This window comes from Galleria mellonella, unplaced genomic scaffold, assembly GCF_026898425.1.
Source record: "Galleria mellonella isolate WM207_F2 unplaced genomic scaffold, CSIRO_AGI_GalMel_v1 utg23, whole genome shotgun sequence".
Classification (NCBI taxonomy): Eukaryota; Metazoa; Arthropoda; class Insecta; order Lepidoptera; family Pyralidae; genus Galleria; species Galleria mellonella.
The window spans coordinates 3,070,030-3,093,278 of NW_026442045.1; the positions used below are offsets into that span (position 1 = coordinate 3,070,030).

Consider the following 23,249-nt stretch of genomic DNA (forward strand, 5'->3'; position numbering starts at 1 on the left):
GGTCTTCTGTGTCCTAGTTTGAAGTTTACATTGGCTGATTCCCTCCTGAAAGTGATTTAGTAAGTTAGTTTAAAGGAATATGAACCTGAGACCTCATATAGACGTAAGTGAACGTCGTAATAGTTACGCGGTTCTGTTGAGGTCGTCTAATTTAAAATTATTACGAATGTTAAAGGTGTTGGTTTATATTCAGAAAAAATGTCCCTGAAAACTAATAATATTTAAATATTATTTTTTTCTATCTTTATAATCAATATTTGTAAGTATCTATGGTTGTATAATGCGCGTGAATTCAAACTAGACAATAACAATACCTACCTACGCATGTAATGATAGAATGTTAACCATTGTTTGTCTCTCGCGCCTACCTAATTGATATCAAGTGGAGTAAATCTTTTACAAACAAATTCATAGTAAAGTTAACGCGAGTGGACTTTGCCCGCGACGTTTGAGGCGAGCGAGCGCGCCAAAACTTGTATCGTCGTTGTCGGCCGATACATTCACGCGCAGACCTTCCGCGGATAGACATTGCAAGCCAACGGCTGTAGAGGATGTCACATTTAAAAGTTTTGCGCGGGAATTTCGCGCGGCAATTAATTTTTTCACCATGTAAAAAAAATGCAAACAAACTAAGGACAAACAGAGTGATACCAGAGCATACTCAACCGTGTCTTTTGGGTAGAAATTTTGCTACCCAAACAGCACCGGATTTAGATAATAAATATTTAACTTCGCCATGGGGTGACATCCAAGTTGGAAATGAAACTTTAACTGAATTCGTATTTGAGGACATCGAATTATGGGCGGACAAGCCAGCAGTGGTGAGTTTGTATTTTTTATTTCCCTATTAACGGTAGTTATGGCTAATCATATTTTTTGTACTGTTTGTAGTTATTATTTAATATTAGGTAACAATTTATTTTATCTAAAAATTAAATGTAATTGATATTTAATTTTAATTTTAACATTTTTAAGTTAAATACATTTGTTTTATAAGCTTTATAGTAGTTCTTTATTTATATCTAGTTAGTTGTATTTTTGGTAGTAAATGTTCAAGTCGTAGATAATATTTATTTTTTATGGTAGTACTGTAGCATTAGTAATATGTAAATAAATACACTTATAGGATTGCTTTAGAAATCTGAGAAATACTTATTGACATATTGTTAACGACAGTATGAAAATAGTTTAATTCAGCACTGCAGAGACAATATATACCAGGAAAAATCAGGATACTGTGACTCTGTTAATCAGCGTTAATTTTTTTGTCAACATTACAATATTGTGAATAATATTATAAATATATATGTAAACAAATTATTGGAAAATTACCTGAAAAGAAACATTGGCTAATACTCATCTAGTGTACATATATAATATTTACGACGTAATACTGGCAATAGAATGATTTCTTTTTAAAATACAATTGTTTAATACTCTATATAATGATGCGACTGGTTGGAGGACAGATGATATATCTAGGCCAAAAAAAAAAACTATGATTACAAATAATAATACGAAATTAGAACTAGATTGTTTACCATTATTTAGGTGTCAATTAAGTTTGTTGTTTGTTTACCGGGCTGAAATAGATGAAACACTAATCTGTATAAAAATATTTTTGGTTTACATGTTATTAGAATAGACTATGACAGTAAAACGTCAGACACAATTTTGTGAACGTGCAAAATAAAACATGTTTTTGAAAATTAATTACCTTTTTGAAGGATTTAGTTTCTATTTAGCGGTTTTGATTCGATCTTTTTATAAAGAGTGTTTAGAACAGTGTTTCCCGACCTTTTTTGTGCCATGCTCCACTTGAACATTTCTAAAATTTTTATGCACCCATACATAATTTTTCCTGACAACTCTAATCGCCTAGTTGATATTTTGGTAATGTCAAACAAAAGTGTACCTAATAAATATTTATAGTATTTTTTTTATTTACTTTTTTTTGTTAAATTTGGCACCGATATCTACTCGTAGCATTGTATTTAAATGGTCCGGAGCAAGTGGGTTAAAATTCTTCTAGTTCATTTTTTAATTGCCGGCCATAACTACTGACTTACTGTCCGGCTTGATCCACTGAAACTGCGCAGAGATGTTGCATCTCTGTGCATCTTCTACCGAATTTATCATGGGGAGTGTTCTGAGGAATTGTTGATTGATACCTGCTGCTGATTTTCACCACCGTACAACCCGCCACAAACTAAAGTTTCATCCCAATCATCTGGACGAGTGGCGGTCTTCCACCGTGCGTTTTTCAAGGCACTTTCTTCCACGCACAACCATTCTTTGGAATCAACTTCCAGCAGCAGTATTTCCGAACCGATACGACAACATAACCTTCAAGAAAAGAGTATATTCCTTTTTAAGCACACCTGCAATGCCGCTGGTGTTGTGGGTGATCATGGGCGGCGGTAGTCACTTACCATCAGGTGAGCCGCATGCTCGTTTGCCCCCTGTGTTGTAAAAAAAAAAAAAAAAAAATAACTATCAAATTGCCCACCTGTAGGGCGTGGGCCTCACGTTGGGAAACACCGGTTTAGAAACATGATGAATGAAGCATACGATCCGTGTAATAGGGTGGCCATCTAGTCGCGAACGCGCGCAATACACGCGCGTCCTGTTGTCGAATGTTTTGAGCAACGACATAAAGGTCTAGTCATGGTACCAAGTAATTTCGCCTCGCCCTTCATTTAAAGCCTCTCTTAAATAAAAACCGTAACGTTATAGTAATGATTCAGTCGTGAAAAACATTCGTATTCTCATCTTTGAATCAGAATTGTCAGTTTCGGTATTTTTTTCACATTTTTGAATAAAATGTTTGTTTTTAAGCAAATTAAAAAGGAGAAATTAAATTATTTTTTGACAGATTTGATAAATTATTATTTATCGTACCATTATTTATTAACCGTAAAAAATATTATATAGATCCAAAGAATTTATCAATGATGATAGTAACATTAGGTGAATAAATTCGTGTGACTTTTTTGACGATCGTGTTGTTTACATAGTAAAACGTAATGAAAACAAAAACCAGTTCTGATTGGATATCAAATTGGATAACGAATATTCGATACTAGCTTTTACCCTTGACTCCGTTCGCAGGACCGTGACCATGGGCGGTAAACATAGGATATGTTCACTGGCTGGAATAAAAAGTAGTGTCCTATGTCCTTCTCCATTCCACGTAGTACATGTATATCAAATAACATTGTAATTGGTTAAGCCGTTAAGACGCTATGAGGTAATAATATATTAGTAGTATATATATACAATACGAATCAAAAATCGCAACTAACCATTCGAGGTGACGCTACCTTGATGCAAGGTAACATCACCTCGAATGGTTGTAAGGTTTGATTCTAATGCCATTCAATCGTAATAATATAGAATCGATTTTCATATTTATTTATATTATTTGATTATTTATAATATTTAGAATAATGTGTATTATCAGATTAAACAGCTTTGAGTAAGGTCATCTATTTAATGGGTGGTCATTTTCAGTTTTATATTTCTGATTATTAATGAATGAAATGTCTAATTCATATAAAAAAAAAATTAACTTGACGATGTGGATGGAGAAAAATTAATATTATAACCCTTCAGGTGTCAATAAGAGCAATAGAAGTTAAAATAATGATTTTTAGAAAGTTTGTCTGACTGTTTGTTCCGGCATCATGCAAAAACTGCTGCACGAAATTGAATGAAGTTTGTGTGGTTTACATTGGTATTCCTGAAGGTCTAACTTAAAAATTGATTTTTGTTTCAACTTTATACGTCATCTAGAAGCGCTCTATTTGTTTTATTGATTTATTTTGATGTACCTACTTCAAAAAAAGTTTTTTGAAATCCATGCGCACGAAGTAGCGGGTAGAAAGCTAATATAAAATATATATTTATATACAAACAAAGAATATGGAATCACTATCATCATTTATCATCCGTTAACATTCCACTGCTGATCGTAGGCCTAGGCTAGGCAGTGGCGTAACAATAGGGTGGCAGGGCTGGGAAAATGCCACGGGCCTCCGACCCAAAAGGGCCTCGGCTCAAGAGGCCGCGAGCTCAGATTTTTTTTACATTGTATCTGAGTATTTTATTTTTACTGATAGGGCCCCATCAGTGTGTGGATTTGCCACAGGCCCCAAATGGTATAGTTACGCCACTGAGGGTAGGATCATATAATACTGAAAATACTAACATATATTTACTTAGTTCTTCAATACGGTAACACATGAGGCTAATCTATTTATTTATTTTGTGAATATTTGGTTTTGTTAAAAGTTCTTACATTTAATCAGGTGCATAGTCAGTTCGTACGCCATTTCAAGATGTCTAATGAAAATTTATGTCAAAATTTGCCAATAATTTACGTGAATAGGAGCAATATTTGAGTAAAAAATTGATAAAAAAATCGTCTACATTCAGAATTGGCGAAGGTATCTACTACCTACCCACTTCTATTTGTTTTCCTATAACAAAAGGTTGTCTGTAAGAGATTGCCCTAGCGATAAGACCACCTTTTGAAACTTCATGTATATATTTCAATCTGTATTTATGTTACTGTATTTCACAATTTGCATTATTACTAATAGTTATAATTCGATGAATTAACTTTATATAAAATCAACATTGTATATGTAGTACTGAAAAATTTGCTAAGCTAATATTATACGAGGGTTGAGCGCTGTTGTCTGAGATACAGGTTTTATAACCTAGTTCAGACACAGATGTTTAAACTGATCCAAATGTACAAATAAATTCGTACCTACTTTTAATGTAATTTCCAGTGCTGAGTTTGTCACAATCATGGTTATGCAATAAAGTTATTATTTATTATTTACTAGCTGTTGCCTGCGGCTTCGTCCGCGTTTCCATCGTTTTTCGTAAAATAAGTAGCCTATGTCCTTTCGCACGGTTCATTGGTTTTGATGTAACAGACACATTTCCCTTCACTGCTCTGCTCCTATTAATCGTAGCGTGATGAAAAGTATACTATAACCTGCCCAGGAGTATGAAGAATAATTGTACCAAGTTTCGTTAAAATCCGTCGAGTAGTTTTTGCTTCTATAATGAACATACAGACAGACAGACAAAAATTTTACTGATTGCATTTTTGACATCAGTATCGATCACTAATTACCCTCTGATAGTTATTTTGGAAATATATTTCATGTATAGAATTGACCTCTCTACAGATTTATTATAATATACAATGACAATTGATTGTCATTATATATTTTTATGTTTCTGGTGCAATAAAGAGTTAAATAAAAAAACATCTATCTTGTCATCAAAAAATGTTACCTAGGTATATATTTAGTTTAATTGACAACTTCCTCATTTTTTAAATCGGTTGAAACACTGAACATAATACCTATATTATATTTGTGTTAAAATCAAATGACATATTGTAGGCGTGTACAATGTTATGTACCATGGCATAGTTGTTGATTACACGTCATTAGTTCCTAGTCGGTACAAAGGTCGATTTGTGCTAAATTAGATGTATGCGCTTGTTGTCCATATGAAATTATAAATAGTCCCTATTCGAAGGTCGCACCTGATGTACACTGCAGTGATATATTGTTATGTAGGTTTATTTGGCAACATATGAATTACGTGGGAAATTTTATATTTTAATAAGTATTAAGTAACTATGACCTCACATTGGTGTAACTATATTTTGATATTTAGTGACATTTAGTTAAGAGATCTGCTTGCATGATGGGGTGGGCATCAGACAATTCTGATGTGACCACAGGACACCTGTTCTCACTAAAATGCGCTTATATTACCATAGAAACAATAACCAATTTTGAATTACATTCTCATTATTAGTTTTTTTAAATAAGTATTTATCTTATCTTACTAATGTAATAAGATTGCAAATAGATGATGTCTGTAGTAGGGAGATATTTAAGAAAAATTGATAGGAGGAGATAACTAAGAAATATTAAAAAGAACAATAGAAGCCAAAACGATTTTTTTTTATTTGGTCTGTCTGTCTGTATGTTCCGACATCACACAATAATTATTGTACCACATTGAATGTGGTTCATAGTTGTATTCCCAAAGTTGTAACATAAAAACTTGTGTATATATTATTTTCATTGATTTTCCTACTTCTGAAATCCACGTATACGAACTAGCGGGCAAAAAACTAGTTTTTAAATAAATTTAGGTATTTAGATATGTACATGGCGGCACTTTAAAACTACGAGTCACTTGTAATTATCAGACATATATAAATATAGGTACTTAGTATTCCTTTTATAAGTTCTTTATAGCTATTTAGATACATTTATTACTTGCGCTACAATTATATTATCTTTATTTGGTAACATTTGAATTACGGCAATTATAATATACTATAGGCACGTTCAATATCAAAATACAAAGAAAAAAATGAAGAAAATGTTTAAAAAATGCTTAAAAAACGATAACTAAACACGGAAGTACATGGATAAAAAGAATTAACAATTTCTGTTTAGAATTGGCGAAAACATCGCGATATATATAGAAAAAAAAAATACATGCGAAATAAGAACTTCCTCCTTTTGGAAGTTGCTTTTAAACAAAATGTTTATTCCAGACAATTTATCATATTGAAGACTAGGCAGCATGGTCTCCGACCTTAGCCTCTTCCACAACGGAACAAACGTACTAAAAAAAAACAAAATTTTTATTTACACACAGTTATTTTTTGTAAAACGTTATATTAAACAAAAGACTTGCTTACATTATCATCATTTGTGATCGTTAGCATCGAATATACATATAATAACCTTTGTTTTGATAGTCTGGATGTGTTACCAAATTTTATTTATAGACTTTTCGGAGTCAATTCAATTCAATTTATTTTTCAATTAAAATCGATATAATAGCGTGCTAAAGTTATGCGTGATTATTTTATTAGATATTTATTTATTTATTTTATTTATTTTATTTATTTAACACTTTATTGCACCAACATAACATGATTTGTTGATTATTTTATTAGATCTCTTACACTTTGGGTAGAAAAAATTAAATATACACTGCAGTGTTATGTTTATTTGTCAATTATTAATTAGGTGTAAAATTTTATATAATTTAAATACTTCTATATTATACTTACATAGAAAACTCTCAGATCAAAACAAACAGACATACTCACAAATACAAATGTTTGTAACTTTGTAAGAATCTTAACTCGCGACTATCGGAAATTCGGAAGGTCACGCAGAGTGTTAATTCGCTTTATCACCTAGGTATCACGATTATTGGTGTATTTAAAATTATTTTCTAACGGGGTCTGGCCTCTTAAATGAGATGCATATGTACTCTCAGACGTGTCTATGTGAAGCTTCTCTTGGATTCTAGGGCATCAGGCAGTTCTAGTATGGGCACGGTCCACCCGTTCCCCCCTCAAATACGCCTATAATCACAATAATACCAATTCTAAATTAGTTTCATTGTTTTTCAAATTTCTTTTTGTAATATTATTAAATACATAGGAATACATTTTGAGACTCTGAAGCGGTTTCATGTAGTTTCCTGTTTGCGAAACCACACGAAACTAATATATAAATGATTTCAATATCATAATTGATTACGTCTATAATTATTACGTTTCTTTTAAAGTAACAGTGAAGAAGTATTTGGAATGACTCATTTATGGAAGATAGTTTAGTATTTTTTTGCAACGACTAAGTAAAAATGCAATATAAATGTTGTGCATTATAGTGATGTAAAGTACAAGTACAATCATGTACAACTTAGTAGATAATTAAAATTAATCGATTATTTAGTTTATAAAATATAATACATAATCAATTTTTTACTTTAACCTAAAATATAGTAGCAAATTTCTAAGCGCATGACTTGCAGGCCAATGGGCCTGATTAAGATTTTTATAGTAAAAAAATATGCTTAATCTAGTCTAGTCATGTTTGGACTACAGAGTTTACGCCGCGGTTTAGTGAAGTTTTAGTGATATACAGTGTGGTTGTTCTTTTTTTCTACTATTCTTTAAGAATTTTAAAATGTCAAAAAGCTAACGGTCTACCTGATGGAAAAACACCTGACACCTATAAAATTGTACAAAATGTACTATGGTCCATGTACCCCTCATGCATTGTTATTCCTGAGGATTATGCCTCCGTAACCTATAACTTCACTACCGTATGTCACATTCCATGCTTCATGATAGATGTTACAGACAATTTCTGTACAAAGTCTTCTGGTATTTGTATCTATTTCTGTCGATTTATTCCATGTTATCGTGCCAAATACACGCAGATATTGTAGTAAAATTGTATATTTTAAAGTTTTTTTTATTACATTTGTGTATACACGTTTGTCATAATATGTATCACTAGAATACTAGATGGTCGATGTTCCATCTAGATATTGTGTCAAAAACATTCTAAGAAACGGTTAGCCTGTCAGCCAACTGTTTTTTGACGCGTCTTTTTCATACTGTACAGAAGTCTGTATTAAATATTAATAAATATAATGACAGTTTGTGTTATACATTACATTAATTAATTATAAAATTGTTACAAATTTAGTTTAAATAAATTAATAATAAAAATTAGTTTTCAATAAACAGCAGTTTAAAAAAATATATTTTTTAAAGCATTTAAGCATTTAAGGAGACTATAATTAGATATGCTAATTCATGTATTATTCTTTATTATTTATTGATTCTTGTATTATTGAATTAATTTGGAATTCAATAGCAAGTAAGGTTCAGCAGGTCTACTCTTGAATCAATATCAATCCAATCTATTGCTAATGACAATTTTATACTGCACTCATGAAACAACAGTTAGAAGTTAGGTAATTATTGGGATTGGTTTGTAATAGTTTGCATTGGCAAGTTACACTAATATGCATTTATCAGAACAATATGGAACCATTATATTACTAGTATTGTAATTCGAGAGTGCGAATCGCCGTTATTTCAATATCGGTTTATTAACATTTATTTCAAGATTAACCCCACAGGAGTAGGTCTAACTTTTTTCACGACACACTGGTACGAGTAGTTACTCGCGTTCACAGGATAGACTAGATGGCAGCCGTCATGTCATTTTAGTTTAAGACTAGTTTAATTTCTCTCGAACTGCTTATAGTTATTATTATTTATCTTGTTTTTTTTTTATCTTTTATCATTAATTTCAGCGGGGTTTGTTAATATTTTTTTTATTTATAATTTTTTCAGTTGAAGGTTCAAGCACTTTATTCGATCTAAGTAGGTTACGTCATAGTATCATAAAAAATTCTGTGAAATATCACTTTTGAACATTTTTATGAAACCTTAATCGGTTCTACTTTATTTTTGTTTCTCGTATCGCATTTGAAGAATGTATTGTTGTTATTTTAAATGTATAAGCTAATCTGCATCTTTGCACGGTAACCAATAGGTGCGTAAGTGTCGGTCAGTGAACTTGTAATATAAATTACTAACTATGCCCGTGACTTTATTCGTGCGCTTGGGGCACAGTCTCCGTATCAAATCCTTATTTTTACCCATATTGAAAAATAAATGTATTGGTTCACATTTATAATATTACTTGGTAAGGATTCTGAGGATATATCCTTAGGATCAAATAAGCAAAGACGGGATTATCAATATACTTAGACACAGATAAAATAATATTATACTAGACTTAGGTATATAAAACTTGCATCATATATTTTTAATGGTTCTATCCACTAAACCAAAACTATATGTTTTTATCAATTATCATATATCAGAGGGAGACTTTGTACAAACATCGTCTGTCTCTCTGTTCTATTTGTGTTTATGCTGTGAAGCAGTTGTGTTTGTATAGCTGTATTTTGGATTAAAGAGTGGGATATGACAATGAAATTACAGGATACACATGCATAAGACCTTAGTTCTCAAGAATGGCAACGTATGAAGGGTATCATAGGCGAAACAGTATACTCTGTTGTCCGTGGTACTTTTTTTTTTGATGAATGAAAATGGTATGGTAGCCCCGCCTGCGCTAACGGGATACGCTGGAGGAGCACAAGTGAAGGGTAATAGATAAGAATGAAAACTGGCTAGTTAACCCATCATGATGAATTCATCAGGAATTAACCATGATAGTTTCCAGGGGGAACCGTGAGGAGGTCTACCTGGTTGGGTATATTGCTAGCAATGGGATTCTCAGTCTCCATTACTAACAATCTCTTTCCCCCCACTTCCTGTCCGTGGTACTATTCATGTCTATAGGCGACGGTTACTACTTTTCGTTGTACGTTGTTCATTGGACCGTTAGCTTGTTTGTCATTCTTAATTGCATAAGAAAACCTAAAACTATTTTTCATTTTCACATAATAAAAAATACAACTTATTTGTGTGTTATCTATATTTAATTCTTTACTTTTTCAGTTGTCATCTAAACCGGTTTGATAGTTTACCCAGGCGTGAAAACGTAGCAATTAGACTCTTGTTAGATTACGTCACATTACATTTATAAATGTAGCATATATCTGGGTAAAGTCCGTCTGTCATAGCTATTTAGATCAGTTTTTAGTACATTGCCTCTCTCAATAGGAAGATTGATTGCATGTTGAATTAATTTAAATTTCATTCATGTTCATTCAAAAGCTATGTAACTTTAATATGCGATATATTACAAATATTACCATTATTAGAAATTTAAAAGTTTGTTTATAAATACACGTAACGTGTTTACAAATACAGAAGAGAGACAGGCTTCCTTGTAGTTTTAGATGGATATGGGGATTAAGACGTATATATGTTTGCTTTACAATATTCACAGACAAATTAGTATAGGTGTCTGCAAGTTTTAGGCCATCATAAAATATATTAGGTTGAAAATTTAACCTTTTTAACAGGTTGATACCAAATGCAGGTTTATCATTTAACAATATTCAATAATGCAGGACCTATTTTCATACTTACTGCAGTTTTACGAGTAATGAATAATCTGTGTAATCGTTTTCATATTCATAATTGCCTTTTACGGGTTATCGATACATAGTCGAAAATACACAGGATAACGGAAACGCTTTGATAAATATGGACAATGCAAAAAGCAAATTACTAACTAACTATCCTATTCTAGCATCGCATGACTCACCATCGACAAATCCAGCAGACTTTGTTTTTATTTGGGATAGTATTTATCCTATCTCTCAAGTCGGAGTATACAATGCACATTTACAAAATTTCATTACAATCGGTTGGGCGGTTTCGGAGAATAACGTGAGCGAATATTGAGATTTTTATATACTAAGATTTAGGTCATTCTATTTTCAAAAGTAGAGTATACAATTTTTTTTAGTGAATAAATGAATGTTTAGCCGAGTTTTGCTTGCCTGTAATATATAAAAATATAATGTATTTATACGTATATGACATAAATATAACTACGTACCTGCTGTGGTGTTGGTTTGTCAACAAATAAATGGGAAACTGGTGCCAAATTCTTATCTTGTGTTATTCCAATAACAACATTATGAACTTTAATCGGTACAGTGTTATTAGATCATGAATTTATAAGTTTTTGTGTCTTGGAACTAGGTATTATCAAACTAAGCAAACATTTACAAAATTACAATCTCATTTTAACAGGTTCGTAAAAATTTCCGTAACGTAGCTAATTCGAATCTAAATATTTTCTCAAATACTATAGACATTATTTAATTTTATGAAGAATTTATAAAATTTAGTGATTTATTCATTAACTCAGTTACCATTTTAGACAGGCTCTAAGAGCTCAGCGCTAGAACTCAGTGCCGTAAAAACCAATAAAATAAATATTTCTTCAAATACTGTTCAATTCAATTAAAATAATAAAGTTTTTATTATAGGAGATGATTTTTCCAAAAACGCTTCAGCTGCTTTCATCCGGAATGCGTGTGTATATTTTTCTTCTCGACATATTTAGCAGTTTAAAACTTAGTTCCAACTTTATATCCTTATAATCAAGTACTACAGTTGTTTTAATTATGGACTGAAATCATATGTAAAAAAAAAAAAAAAATGTAAAATGGTTAAAAAGTCTTCTGAAAATTGATTGTAATTTTTTATAGTCGTATCTCAGCGTTTAATTGCTAAGAAAAATAATAACTAGTAATTTGAGTATCCTAGAGTCTTGACAGGAATAACAATATTATAATTATTTTATTATGTTTCCGGTATTGGTATTAAATAATTTAATATTTCATGTTTAGTTAACCATAAAATCGTCCATACAAAATTTGTCGGGTCGGTGTCTTGTAGTTATTATTAGAATTTTAGTGCACAGAAGTGAGCGATGTTAGCTCAGTCTGCAAAACGCTTGGTTGCGGCTCGACGATGCCAACGATTAAATCTTAGAATGTTTAATCTTGACCTTGATATGTAAACGTGTTAGAAGAGCGCCTCTGTTCATGGAAGATATTACGTTGTGACTAATCAATGAAGATTTCTTCAAAAATTATTGACATCTCATCCAAACTATTGTTATTTTTATTACCTCATACGAAATAAATTGACGTAACGCTTGCGCTAATGATTTATGTTGGTGGGCGCTTTCCCAGTTAGGGGAGACATGCGGATAAGGTCAGGTCACATGGTTGATTGGAGCGAGAACACCATGTATTAATCACAATGATTTTTTTAAGGAGAACTACGTGAAAGTCGACATGAAAGGGTATATTAGGGTATAGGTACTAATCTCTTTCCCTTCTAGGATATACTATACGCCTCCCCTTCTAGCCCCTTCCAATCATTGAAGCTTAATATACTTCGATACATAGTATTATGTATTGAAGTATATTATGCGTACTTTCAATAAATGGTAACGGCATAGTATTGTATTATCAATAGTAACGGCAACACTGGACTATACCTTCATCACCTTTATTTTTAATCTATACTAATATCATAAAGGGCAATGATTTAATTTTTTGTACGTTTGTTTATATATTTGTAATGGATAAACTCAAAACCTACTCAATTGATTTTAAAATTTCTTACATAGATAAGAATAAAAAATCAGCGAGTAACGTAAGTTGTATATTATTTTTTTGAAAAATAAGAGACGCTTATGGAAATTACATACACATAAAGTGCTTTGAGTTACATTACTGTAATCAAAAATTTGCCTATTAAAGCTAATATAAAATACTAATAAAACATATATAGTATATATGTATCTTCCTATTTATTCGTGCGAAACCGGGGTGGGTTGCTAGTTTTAAAATAGAACCGTATTATGTGAGATACTTCTTAATATATTCTAATTAATAAGCCGGATATTATCGTGATTGAAATATTGAAAAAACTTCTTATATAAAATGTTACGCCAAATGTGCTGTTCCAAAGTATCGTATAGAAAAAGTTAATAGGCCTGTAATTTTATTTGCGACCAATCAGATTCTATATGTAGGTGTGATGCGTATAGGTCAAACCTCGGACTTGAAATCAACGATCAGCATTAAAATTTGATAAGTGTTTTAATTACCTATCTCCATGCCAGATACACTATTACTTAGATATCGTATTGCAGCCTATGGCTTGATTTTGATGATACAGCCCTTTGTACGGTTTGATTCAACCGCGTATTAGACATGTGATTCACATAGGTAGATATATTTTAATTTCATAATCACTGTCACTAGGTGGCTCTGAACCCTCGATTCAAAGTACCGTGTTAAAAAATAGTAGAATACATATTAATACATACATACATATAAATCTTAGGTTCGATTTCCGGTTTCTAAATTAGCCCATGTCTTAGTGTTTTGTAATAATAGAACATTATTTTTTTAATTTACCCCATATATTTTATTGTCTAACTATTCTATTATAATATTATTAATTCTATTATTCTATTGTCTTGTTCAGCAATTATCTGTTAAGATTACTTAAATGTTTATTTTAAATGAGGTTACGGATGAGGCGAAACTACGAGTACTTAATAACACCTAAATTAAAGATATAATAAATCTATTCTAATGCAAATCGATTAGGGCAATATGTGATGTATATATTATACTAATAAAAAAGTAAAATGTACAAGGATAACAACTATTTCATATGCGTATGAAAACTATTATACCTACTATTATTATAAATATAGCATACATACATAAATAACATTGCAAAATATGTAGGAAAAGCGAATGCAGGCGGCTCAGGGCCGTTCTTTATAATTGTTTATGGGAGAAAAGAGAGGGATGGTAGGCGAGGATTAAAGTTAAAAACAAATTATTACTTAATTTTTATTCAAAGTTTTAAAAAGTTCAAAGTTTATATATTATTATTATTTATTTATATAAGACAAAATATCGTCAGTTAGTAGGTATATTGAAATAGATAATCAATCCCCTTATTCACTTTTAGATGACCTTAGTAGCGCCTATTGTTTTCAGTTCGTTCAAAAACAACAAGGCTAATAAAAAATATAAATAATAAAACATTACATGTCGATATTACGCACATGATTTTTATGACGTAACTATTCTTAAATAGTAACTAATTTACCTATACATTATCACTTGTCAGCTATTTAGTATAATGACAATGAGAATTTGGTTGGTTGGGTTTAATTAGATTTTAAAGGGTATTAAAAATAATTTAACTTTATTCAATTTTAGTGGACCATATATCCTGTTATATATGTATATGTCTAACAAATTCACATCGACTATAAATATGCGGATTCTGGTAATCTAAGGCTGCTATAATAATATATAATAAGGTTTAAAAAATTATACTTATTATTTTTTTATCAGCGGATAGAGACCACTCTGCAATTATACTTTGTCTAATTTTACGATCTAATAGATTAATTTAAGCTGGATTTACACTATAATATTGATCATGGTTCGTTCTCTGTCCCATTTCGTTTTTATGAATTTATGAAATTATTAATGATTACGTAAGAAGATAAATGTGTACTTATTCATACTTACTATTCAATCTAATTCCGCGATCAATCTGTGTCTGAAGTGTCTCAACTTCATAATATTTTACCAGAACGAGATCATGCTGACAACGGACCTTGCTCGTTATTATCGTGTGTATTTAGATTCACACTAGTTTTAGACTAGTCTAAAATTATAGTATATTTATTTTTAGACATGTGGACTATCCGAGCGTTCCTACGATTACGGCATGTTGCGGATGATGGTAGAACGTTGCGCACATGCCCTGCTGGGACCACTCCGGTTATCTCCAGGGGACCGGTTGGGTCTGATTTTGCCAAACATCCCAGAGTTTGCAGTCATCGCCTATGGAGCCATGAGGGCAGGCCTTGTTCTGACATTCGCCAACCCACTGTATACAGCTGGTAGGACATTATTATTGTTATATGTTTTTCTTTAATGAAGCAGACTGGTAAACAAGTTATCGGCCCACCTGAAAGCTGCAACTGTCGTCTATAGGTATAAACAGTACTATAGACTAACACTTTACATAAATATTCATATATCCCCACAGAATACTCTGTTTAATTATTTATGCAAAAGTGTATTTGTATTAATAACATAAAAACAAGAACATAATAGATACAAACTGTACATGACGAATTCACCAAGAAGAGTTTCCAGGAGTAACTGCTTGGAGGTCAATCTATCAGGATGTTTCGTTAGATTCCATAACTATTTATCTTCGTCTCCCCCATATACGAGAAATAAGGTATATAACTATCTTTTTGAGGTTGCATAAAAACTATACTGACAACTATCTCTCGTCTGCAGTTGAGTACTTCATTACGTAGCCATTGTTACGGCAATTATAGGTTCCTGTCATTGGCATGACTCTGCTTATTTTCTACGCACCACCTAATCTCTTATTTTTCATAATAACAGATTAGATAAAAATATTTACGTGGAGTATATTTCTGAATCTCTTTCCTTGACTTTCGCTGTTATACATAATATATTTACCTTCATATTTCAACATGTACAGTTGATTATTTTTATTTTAGAGGAAAATAAAAAAAAAAAAACTTAGTGCCAGTCAGACTTACAAGGGAAATTCGAGGGTTCAAGGATTCTTGCCGTGGAAAATTGACGACTGCTTGCAAAAACGCAGTTTATAGGGCAATTGTCGTCGGAGTGCATGTGAATTGTCGATAAACCTACAAATTCTTGATACCAGAGGGACTTGTAATTGTTAAAAAACTTGAATCTAACAGTAAAGTTAAAGTTTAAATATTGTTGTTTACAGAGGAATTACGGAGGCAGTTTTCGGATTGCAACGTAAAGGCGATCGCTACTATAGAAATGTTCATGCCAGTGGCTCAGCAAGTGAGCGCCTCTCTAAAAGATTATAAAGGCACCATATGGGTTGGAGGAGAGGATGATGGTACCAAAGGTGTGTATATTTTAATGGGATATAATTTACCCATAGACCTTGAGTATGAATAAATTGTACCTTCTTATATTTATATCTTTATGTTTCATCGATTGAGGCCTTTATTTGTTGCAAGCATTCATTATTGGAGTGCAATCTGCTATCATCAAGCAGGTAAATCGTATACTTCATTGTCATCGTTGCTTTTTTTCTAAAGAAAAACAAATAGCATAAATATTCTATCGAAGGATAAAGATTCATAGTTTCTCCCTCAGTACTAACACGATCTATTAAGATGGAGTAAAACCTCGTAAGCCACAGAATAGAAAATTTATTTTCTTTCCGTTTTGTGCTGTGCGCTCAGTTCATATTTTGTATATTCGCCCTAATCTAACCTTCATATTCTGTTTTCTTTGGTCTTTTTATCAATTTTTTTTTTAATATTGATCCAGGAATCTTTGGACTCCGACCTTTGTTGATGGCGGATCACAAATCGGACCTGCCAGATTTGAACTGCGATGACGTTTGTCTCGTCCCGTACTCGAGTGGGACTACTGGCATGCCTAAAGGCGTGATGTTGACGCACAAGAACCTTGTTACCAACCTGAAGCAGGTTCAATGTCCCAGCGTTATGAAATATAAAGGAGAAAAAGGTGAGTGCATTCTTAACTGAAGCCAGAATTGTAGAATTGATCTCTTATGGGCATCCCAAGAAAGATGGCTTATTTCTACGTAACTAGTTCCAATTTTAAAATAAAATATCATAGGTGTATTATAATTATACAGTAAGGAATGTGTTAATTGAAACATTGATAATCTTTACTTGTAATTGCAAATACGAAAGTCGAGATACTTTTTTGTTTATTTCATAATTCTTGGCGCCTTAACGGCATAACCAATTACTGTGAAATTTGATATATACGTACTTACGTAAGCTAGTTTAGTAATCGTATCCGGATCAGTCGAACGAAGTCGTGGGTAAAGCTAGTATATATTATTTAATATACTTATAAAACAACTTTTTGCAATAAGAAAATATATTTGAAGGGCAACTACATGATGACTTAGTATAAAAGGTTCTTAAATTGTTTTCGTTCTAGTATTCATATTTCGTCGCCTTACCCGCATGAGAACAAAATGTATTATGGTACATGTACATATATATATATATATATATATATATATATATATATATATATATATATATATATATATATATATATATATATATATATATATATATATATATATGTATCAAATTTCACTGAAATTCTTTCAGCCATTTGTGTATGACCGAGTAATAAATATCTACAAAGAACATTCTGACGTATATATATGGTATATAAGTATGTATTATAAGCGTTTCGTCTTGGTATACCCATGATGGCTAACCTTGTAACTTTACAAAGTATACGGTATATTATTTTAAATTCAGTGACATTTAATTCACATTGTTTAGGAAAATTTGATTAGTCCAAGAGATTTTTAAAGAATTGAGCTCACGATTTCGTGAAATATCATGACAATCGTTTTCCCTTATCGTGTTTGTTTAAATTTCTTTTATATACTGTATACCTACTATCATGTAACAGTTTTCTTTTTATATTTTCCCTTTAAATTGCAAAAGGTATACGTGAATTTGTTTCATTTTGTTGTTGTATCAAATATCATAAAAAAATAATTATTTATTAGGTATTTCTAATTGTAAAAATATATATGTATATAATGCAGACAAATGGGATTATTATGTCTGAAAATCTATATTATCTTGATTGAATATCTTGATTATAATTATAAAATTGATGTGACAACTGATATGTTCTTATTAGTTGTCTCATCTATTTTTGCTACGAATAAAATAACAATACTTGATAATAATTACTTATGCAAGTTTCATGTTATGCTGTTTGAGTTAGGCGTTCATAATAGTAGTCCGATGAAAAATTTCAATACATTTACATAGTAGAATAGTTAACTGTTAGGTGCCATTGACCCTTTCCATAAATAAATGCTTTTCAGAATTTATATCGGTGACTATAATTTCTTTTGTGATTGAAATAATATTTTTAAATAAAAGAGGCGGAGTTCACAGGTGTACTGGTAGCTTCTGATTTTGTTTCAAAGTACGAAGGTGGCAAACTAGTATACATTTTGTCTGATGATAAATGGCTACTGTAGCCTATACTGTAGTTTCTAGGGAAAACCTCGGTAGGGAATTTATTCAGTCTGAGCGTTCGCGGAAGAAACCTCACGGTTTCAGAGGAGTTTCTGTGATGTACACGACCGTATACCGATGTACAGTGATGTACACGTCCATTTTGTCAACCACTAAACACATCGCCATTCTAGGAACATGTTTTATTCACATTAAGATTTTTGAATATTTTAGCACTTTAATTAAATATGTAGATTTTGAAATAAAAACTTTTATTTACTGTTTTATATATTCGTATTGTATCTATGTTAGTTTGTTACGCGATCACATTACTAATTCTAAAACGATTTTGATAATTCTTACAAAACTTTACAACACTTTACAAAACTTGTAGACATATCTAATTTCGCGTTCAAGCCTATTTTTTTTTGTGTATGTCATGCTGTGTTATCACTAATTCTAAATTGACTTTGCTAATTACTTTCACGAAACAGTCTTTATTTTTTTTATGGTTCCGTAATAATTTTATCAATCGACTTCAAAAAGAAGGAGGAGTCTCAATTCCGTTGTATGTATTTTTATGTTTGTCACCTCATAATTCTGTCAGTTCTAAACTGATAAGGAAAGTTCTTTTTTTATCTAAAGGAAAGAATTTTTTTTTATTACAAATTTGGCCCATAGAAATATCAAAATCGGTCCAGTAATGTAGTTTTCACAAATGAAGTAGTTATTTTTGAAATATTATAAATTATAACTTAGATATACTTATCTACGCTGTAATTTATTAAGTAATTTATTAAGTATTTTATAATAATACGTATGATCAGATTAGACCAATTCTGTGATTTTGCTTTTTTAAACAATTATGAAGGTTTATAAGAGACGGGAATTAATGCGATTATTTAGGTAAACTATGATAATTTATAATAATAATATATGATGTGAGACAATCAGTGGGTAGGAGAAAATACTTCTGCCTCAGAAGCGGAGATAGGACAGCGATCAGTCTACGAATAGACTACGACTGGTGTAACCTGCTCCAAATGTCGAGATCATTTTGGTAAACTGACATATTTTACCTAAATTAATTTTCGTATCTTATAAATCAAAAATTTATTATCAGGGTGTTAACAAAAATAACACCTACCTAATGTGCTATCAACATCCTATAAGCTATCAACACCTATAAGAACGCGGTCGAGTGCGTATACCCTCTTATTACATTATCTACTCTAGATAACGTATGGCTGCGTTATCTCTTGGTGTCTGTCTGAAACTATCGAATGAACTAATATAATAGGTTGTTAATATTTATTTATTTATTTAATACATAATATTGTACACATAAGTTATAAAAATATGACAGAGGTAAACAAAAGTACAAAGGCGAGCTTAACTCTGATAGAGTTTTCTTCCAGCAAACCCAAAATACCAAATTTTTTATAACAGCGCCTTTATGTCGTAGAATAATTTAGTACCTAGATAGATACAAGAAGTAATTAAAATCGTTTAAATCCTTCTAAAGGAATATTCTATTAGTGAAATTGTATATTTATGTCAAAAAATGCGCGGTGATTCAAATATAGCAGCTGTCAAGTTGGTATGTGAAACTCAAAATTTTTTTCATTATTTACTTAAAATGATTGGTTCAAACAGATCGAGAAGCAAAATTTTGAATTTTTTGGAATGGGTCAACGCGTTCAATTGTCAAATTAGTATGTATAGGGTAGCTATAGTTGGGTAAACAATGTAGAGAACAATATAGAGCTCTACACTTTCTGTCATTTTTGGACCCGTGCTTTTTCTTGCCTTTTGACATTTTAACGACTAAATCCACAAACTATTTGAGATGAATTACACATAGTACTTGAGATAAAAAAAATATCATTAGGTACCTTTTATTCTATAGTTTTAAAATTTGTCTCTAAATAGTGTAAAAAATGTTGTTGTCTACCTTGATTAGTTTCTTTACTTATTTCTGAATTACGCTTCGGATTCTGATACGCGTTTCACTGTCATTCTGATATTTTTGATATATGGTTTGTATGTGTAATACAAATACATACTAATTAAACTTTTATAAATTTTAATATGTTATTACAACATTACACACGTGCTAAGTCAGGGACAGAAATAGGAAAGCAAAGGATTGGTTGGAATGCATTGAGGGAAACCTATATTTGACAGGGGATCAGAATAAGGTGAATTGAATGAATGAGTAAAACCGGGGCGGGACGCTAGTAATATTATAAATGTCAAGGATTTTACGACAATCCTATTTAACACCGTCATATCATTAGAATTATTTTCATTGACGGCTTATCTCTGTGATATAGACGCCGGTGATAACGGGCCGGTCTGCCACGTGATTACCACACATTACAAGTACGACACACCTCCTACTAGCACAATAAGTTTGCTGTAATCCGCCGATAATGCGTATATAAAAAATGTATAGTTAAAGCACGTAGGCGTGTCTGTAATCTGCATATATTATCCATTTCCCATTCGTATTTCTGCCGTGAAGCAGTTGTGTTTGCATGGATGTGTTTCGATTTGAAGCGTGGGATATGGCGATGAAATTACATAACGCTTAGTCATCAGGAAGGCAACGCATGAACGGTATCATGGGCGACACAGTATACTCTGTTATATCCATGGTATTGTTCATGTCTGTAAGCGACGGTTACCACTTTCTATCAAGTGGGCCGTCAGCTTCTTTGGCATTCTAAGTTTATTTGAGGTTTTCTTAAACATGTAAATACTCATCAAAATTATTTTTGCCTGCCGTTTCCTTCTTTATTTTAACCTGATGTCATAAGGGATAACGGGTTTGAAGAAACACGTTTTACATTATTGTATTATTTATTGTCCAGGATTACAAATTATTGCTTTTTAACTTATCTATACGCGAACACGTCAGTTTAATTTAGCCATGTAAAAGTGTGACAGATTTTGATAAATGAGGTGTTATTTCATATGCATAATAATATACGGGCAAGTGTCCTTAGTAGAACATAAAAATATTTACGTATGATGTAGGTATATAAAAACAGAGTGACAACCATAAAACTCATGTTTATAGGCAACGGTTACCTCTTTCCATCAGGTGGGTCGTCAGTTTGTTTGGCGTTTTAAGTTGCATTATAAAGTGAATTATTTTTCTGCAAAATGATCGACATAACTTTTTATAAAAAGAGCATAGAATAATCTGAAAGGAAATAAGAACAAAAGATTTCTGAGAAATCTGTGTACATATATATAAACTAACCTCCTTTTTTAACATCTGTTAAAACGCAATAGCAAAATCTATAATTATAAATATGAAAGTGAGCTTGTTTGTTACTTCTTAGTACCATAATGGCTTAACCAATCACTAAGAGATTTAGTATACATGTATTGTAAGGGATGGAAAAGGATATAGGCTACTTTTTATCTCAGTTACGCTGACGAAGTCGTAGGTAAAAGTTAGTATAAAATAAAATCTATATTTTTTGACGTTATCTTAAAGAGGCGGTAATGTGTTTACAATACAAAAATATTATCAATAACAAAGAAAACGGCTGTGTCTATTACCATAATCCCTTAATCCCTGGGTTTATAAATTTTTACAAGATCGTAAGAATATGGTAATAAATGAAGTCATTTCATTTGTAATCGATAATATTGTTGATAAATACGTAAATGATACGTAGTAATAGTTAGTATAGCAAAAAAAAAAAACGAGAATAGATATTAATTAGGTATTTTATTAAACTTAGAATATCAAGAAACAAGTTGACGGCTCACCTGTTGGAAACTATTAACTGTTACATATTAAATTTATAAATTAGGTATTTTGTCTTATTTTTAAGCGACATAAATAACTTTCAATTTGTTTATATTTATAAATACACAAGCTGAGTTTCTCACTAATATTATAGATATCAAAACGAGTGTTCGACTCTTCTTAACGCCTTAACTATTGTAAAAGACGCATTACATATGTATGCATTTTATAATTAAATACTTACCGTAAAACCTAACGCGCAACTGAACTGAATGCGGTTTGTCGCACGCTACCTATTGTGCACACAAAAGTATTTAATTTCTATCCCTTATAATTTGTTATACGTTATATTTTGGATGAAGGAGTATATAGGGATATTTGTATATTACCAATTGTATGTGTGGATATATCAATTAAAAAAATTTAGCTATTTCAAAGACCTGTACTCATAACTTTGTACCGAGTTGAAAATTAATTAAGTACTTTATCTACTTATTTGTGAAAAAGCGGAGTTATATTGAGGTAGATATTTACCTATTCAAGATATTGGTCCAATTTATAAATATCATCAACTCTGTCTCCACCTGTACCGCATTCAACAATTGTCAAGTTGTTTAAGATAATGCGTTATCGGTAGGTATCTATATTAAAATAAAGAGATTAGATATATAGGAGCTGTTTTGCATCATACTGATAATATTTTAGTATTGTAATGAACATAACAAACATTTTATAACTCTTAGGCACATACTGATAAGTATTTTGATTATTATATTAGACTCATTTATGTGGGGTAACAGTCGTGCCTGGGGGAAAGGGATTGTTAGCAATGGAGTTTGACAGCCCCATTGCTAGCAATATGCCTTATTAGGTCGACCTCCACGTGGTTCCCCCTGGAAACCATCGTGAACAATTCTTGTTGAATTCGTCACGATGGGCTAACTGACCTACTTCATCCTCACCTACCATCCTTCACTGGAGCCCCGCTGGTGTATACCGATAGC

The 23,249-nt window shown here is 31.5% G+C and overlaps 1 protein-coding gene across 1 annotated transcript in view; it reads left to right on the forward strand.

Annotated features, from left to right (window-relative positions):
- The first annotated feature begins 475 nt into the window (after positions 1-475).
- The window catches only part of LOC113512915 (probable 4-coumarate--CoA ligase 1), a 32,224-nt gene continuing 9,450 nt past the window's right edge, over positions 476-23,249 (forward strand). Inside the window, exons 1-4 of the mRNA XM_026896875.3 lie at positions 476-821; positions 15,104-15,314; positions 16,196-16,342; positions 16,774-16,974. Of these exons, the coding sequence (XP_026752676.1) occupies positions 552-821; positions 15,104-15,314; positions 16,196-16,342; positions 16,774-16,974 (829 nt within the window). The 5' untranslated portion in view covers positions 476-551. The remainder of the gene's footprint in view (positions 822-15,103; positions 15,315-16,195; positions 16,343-16,773; positions 16,975-23,249) is intronic.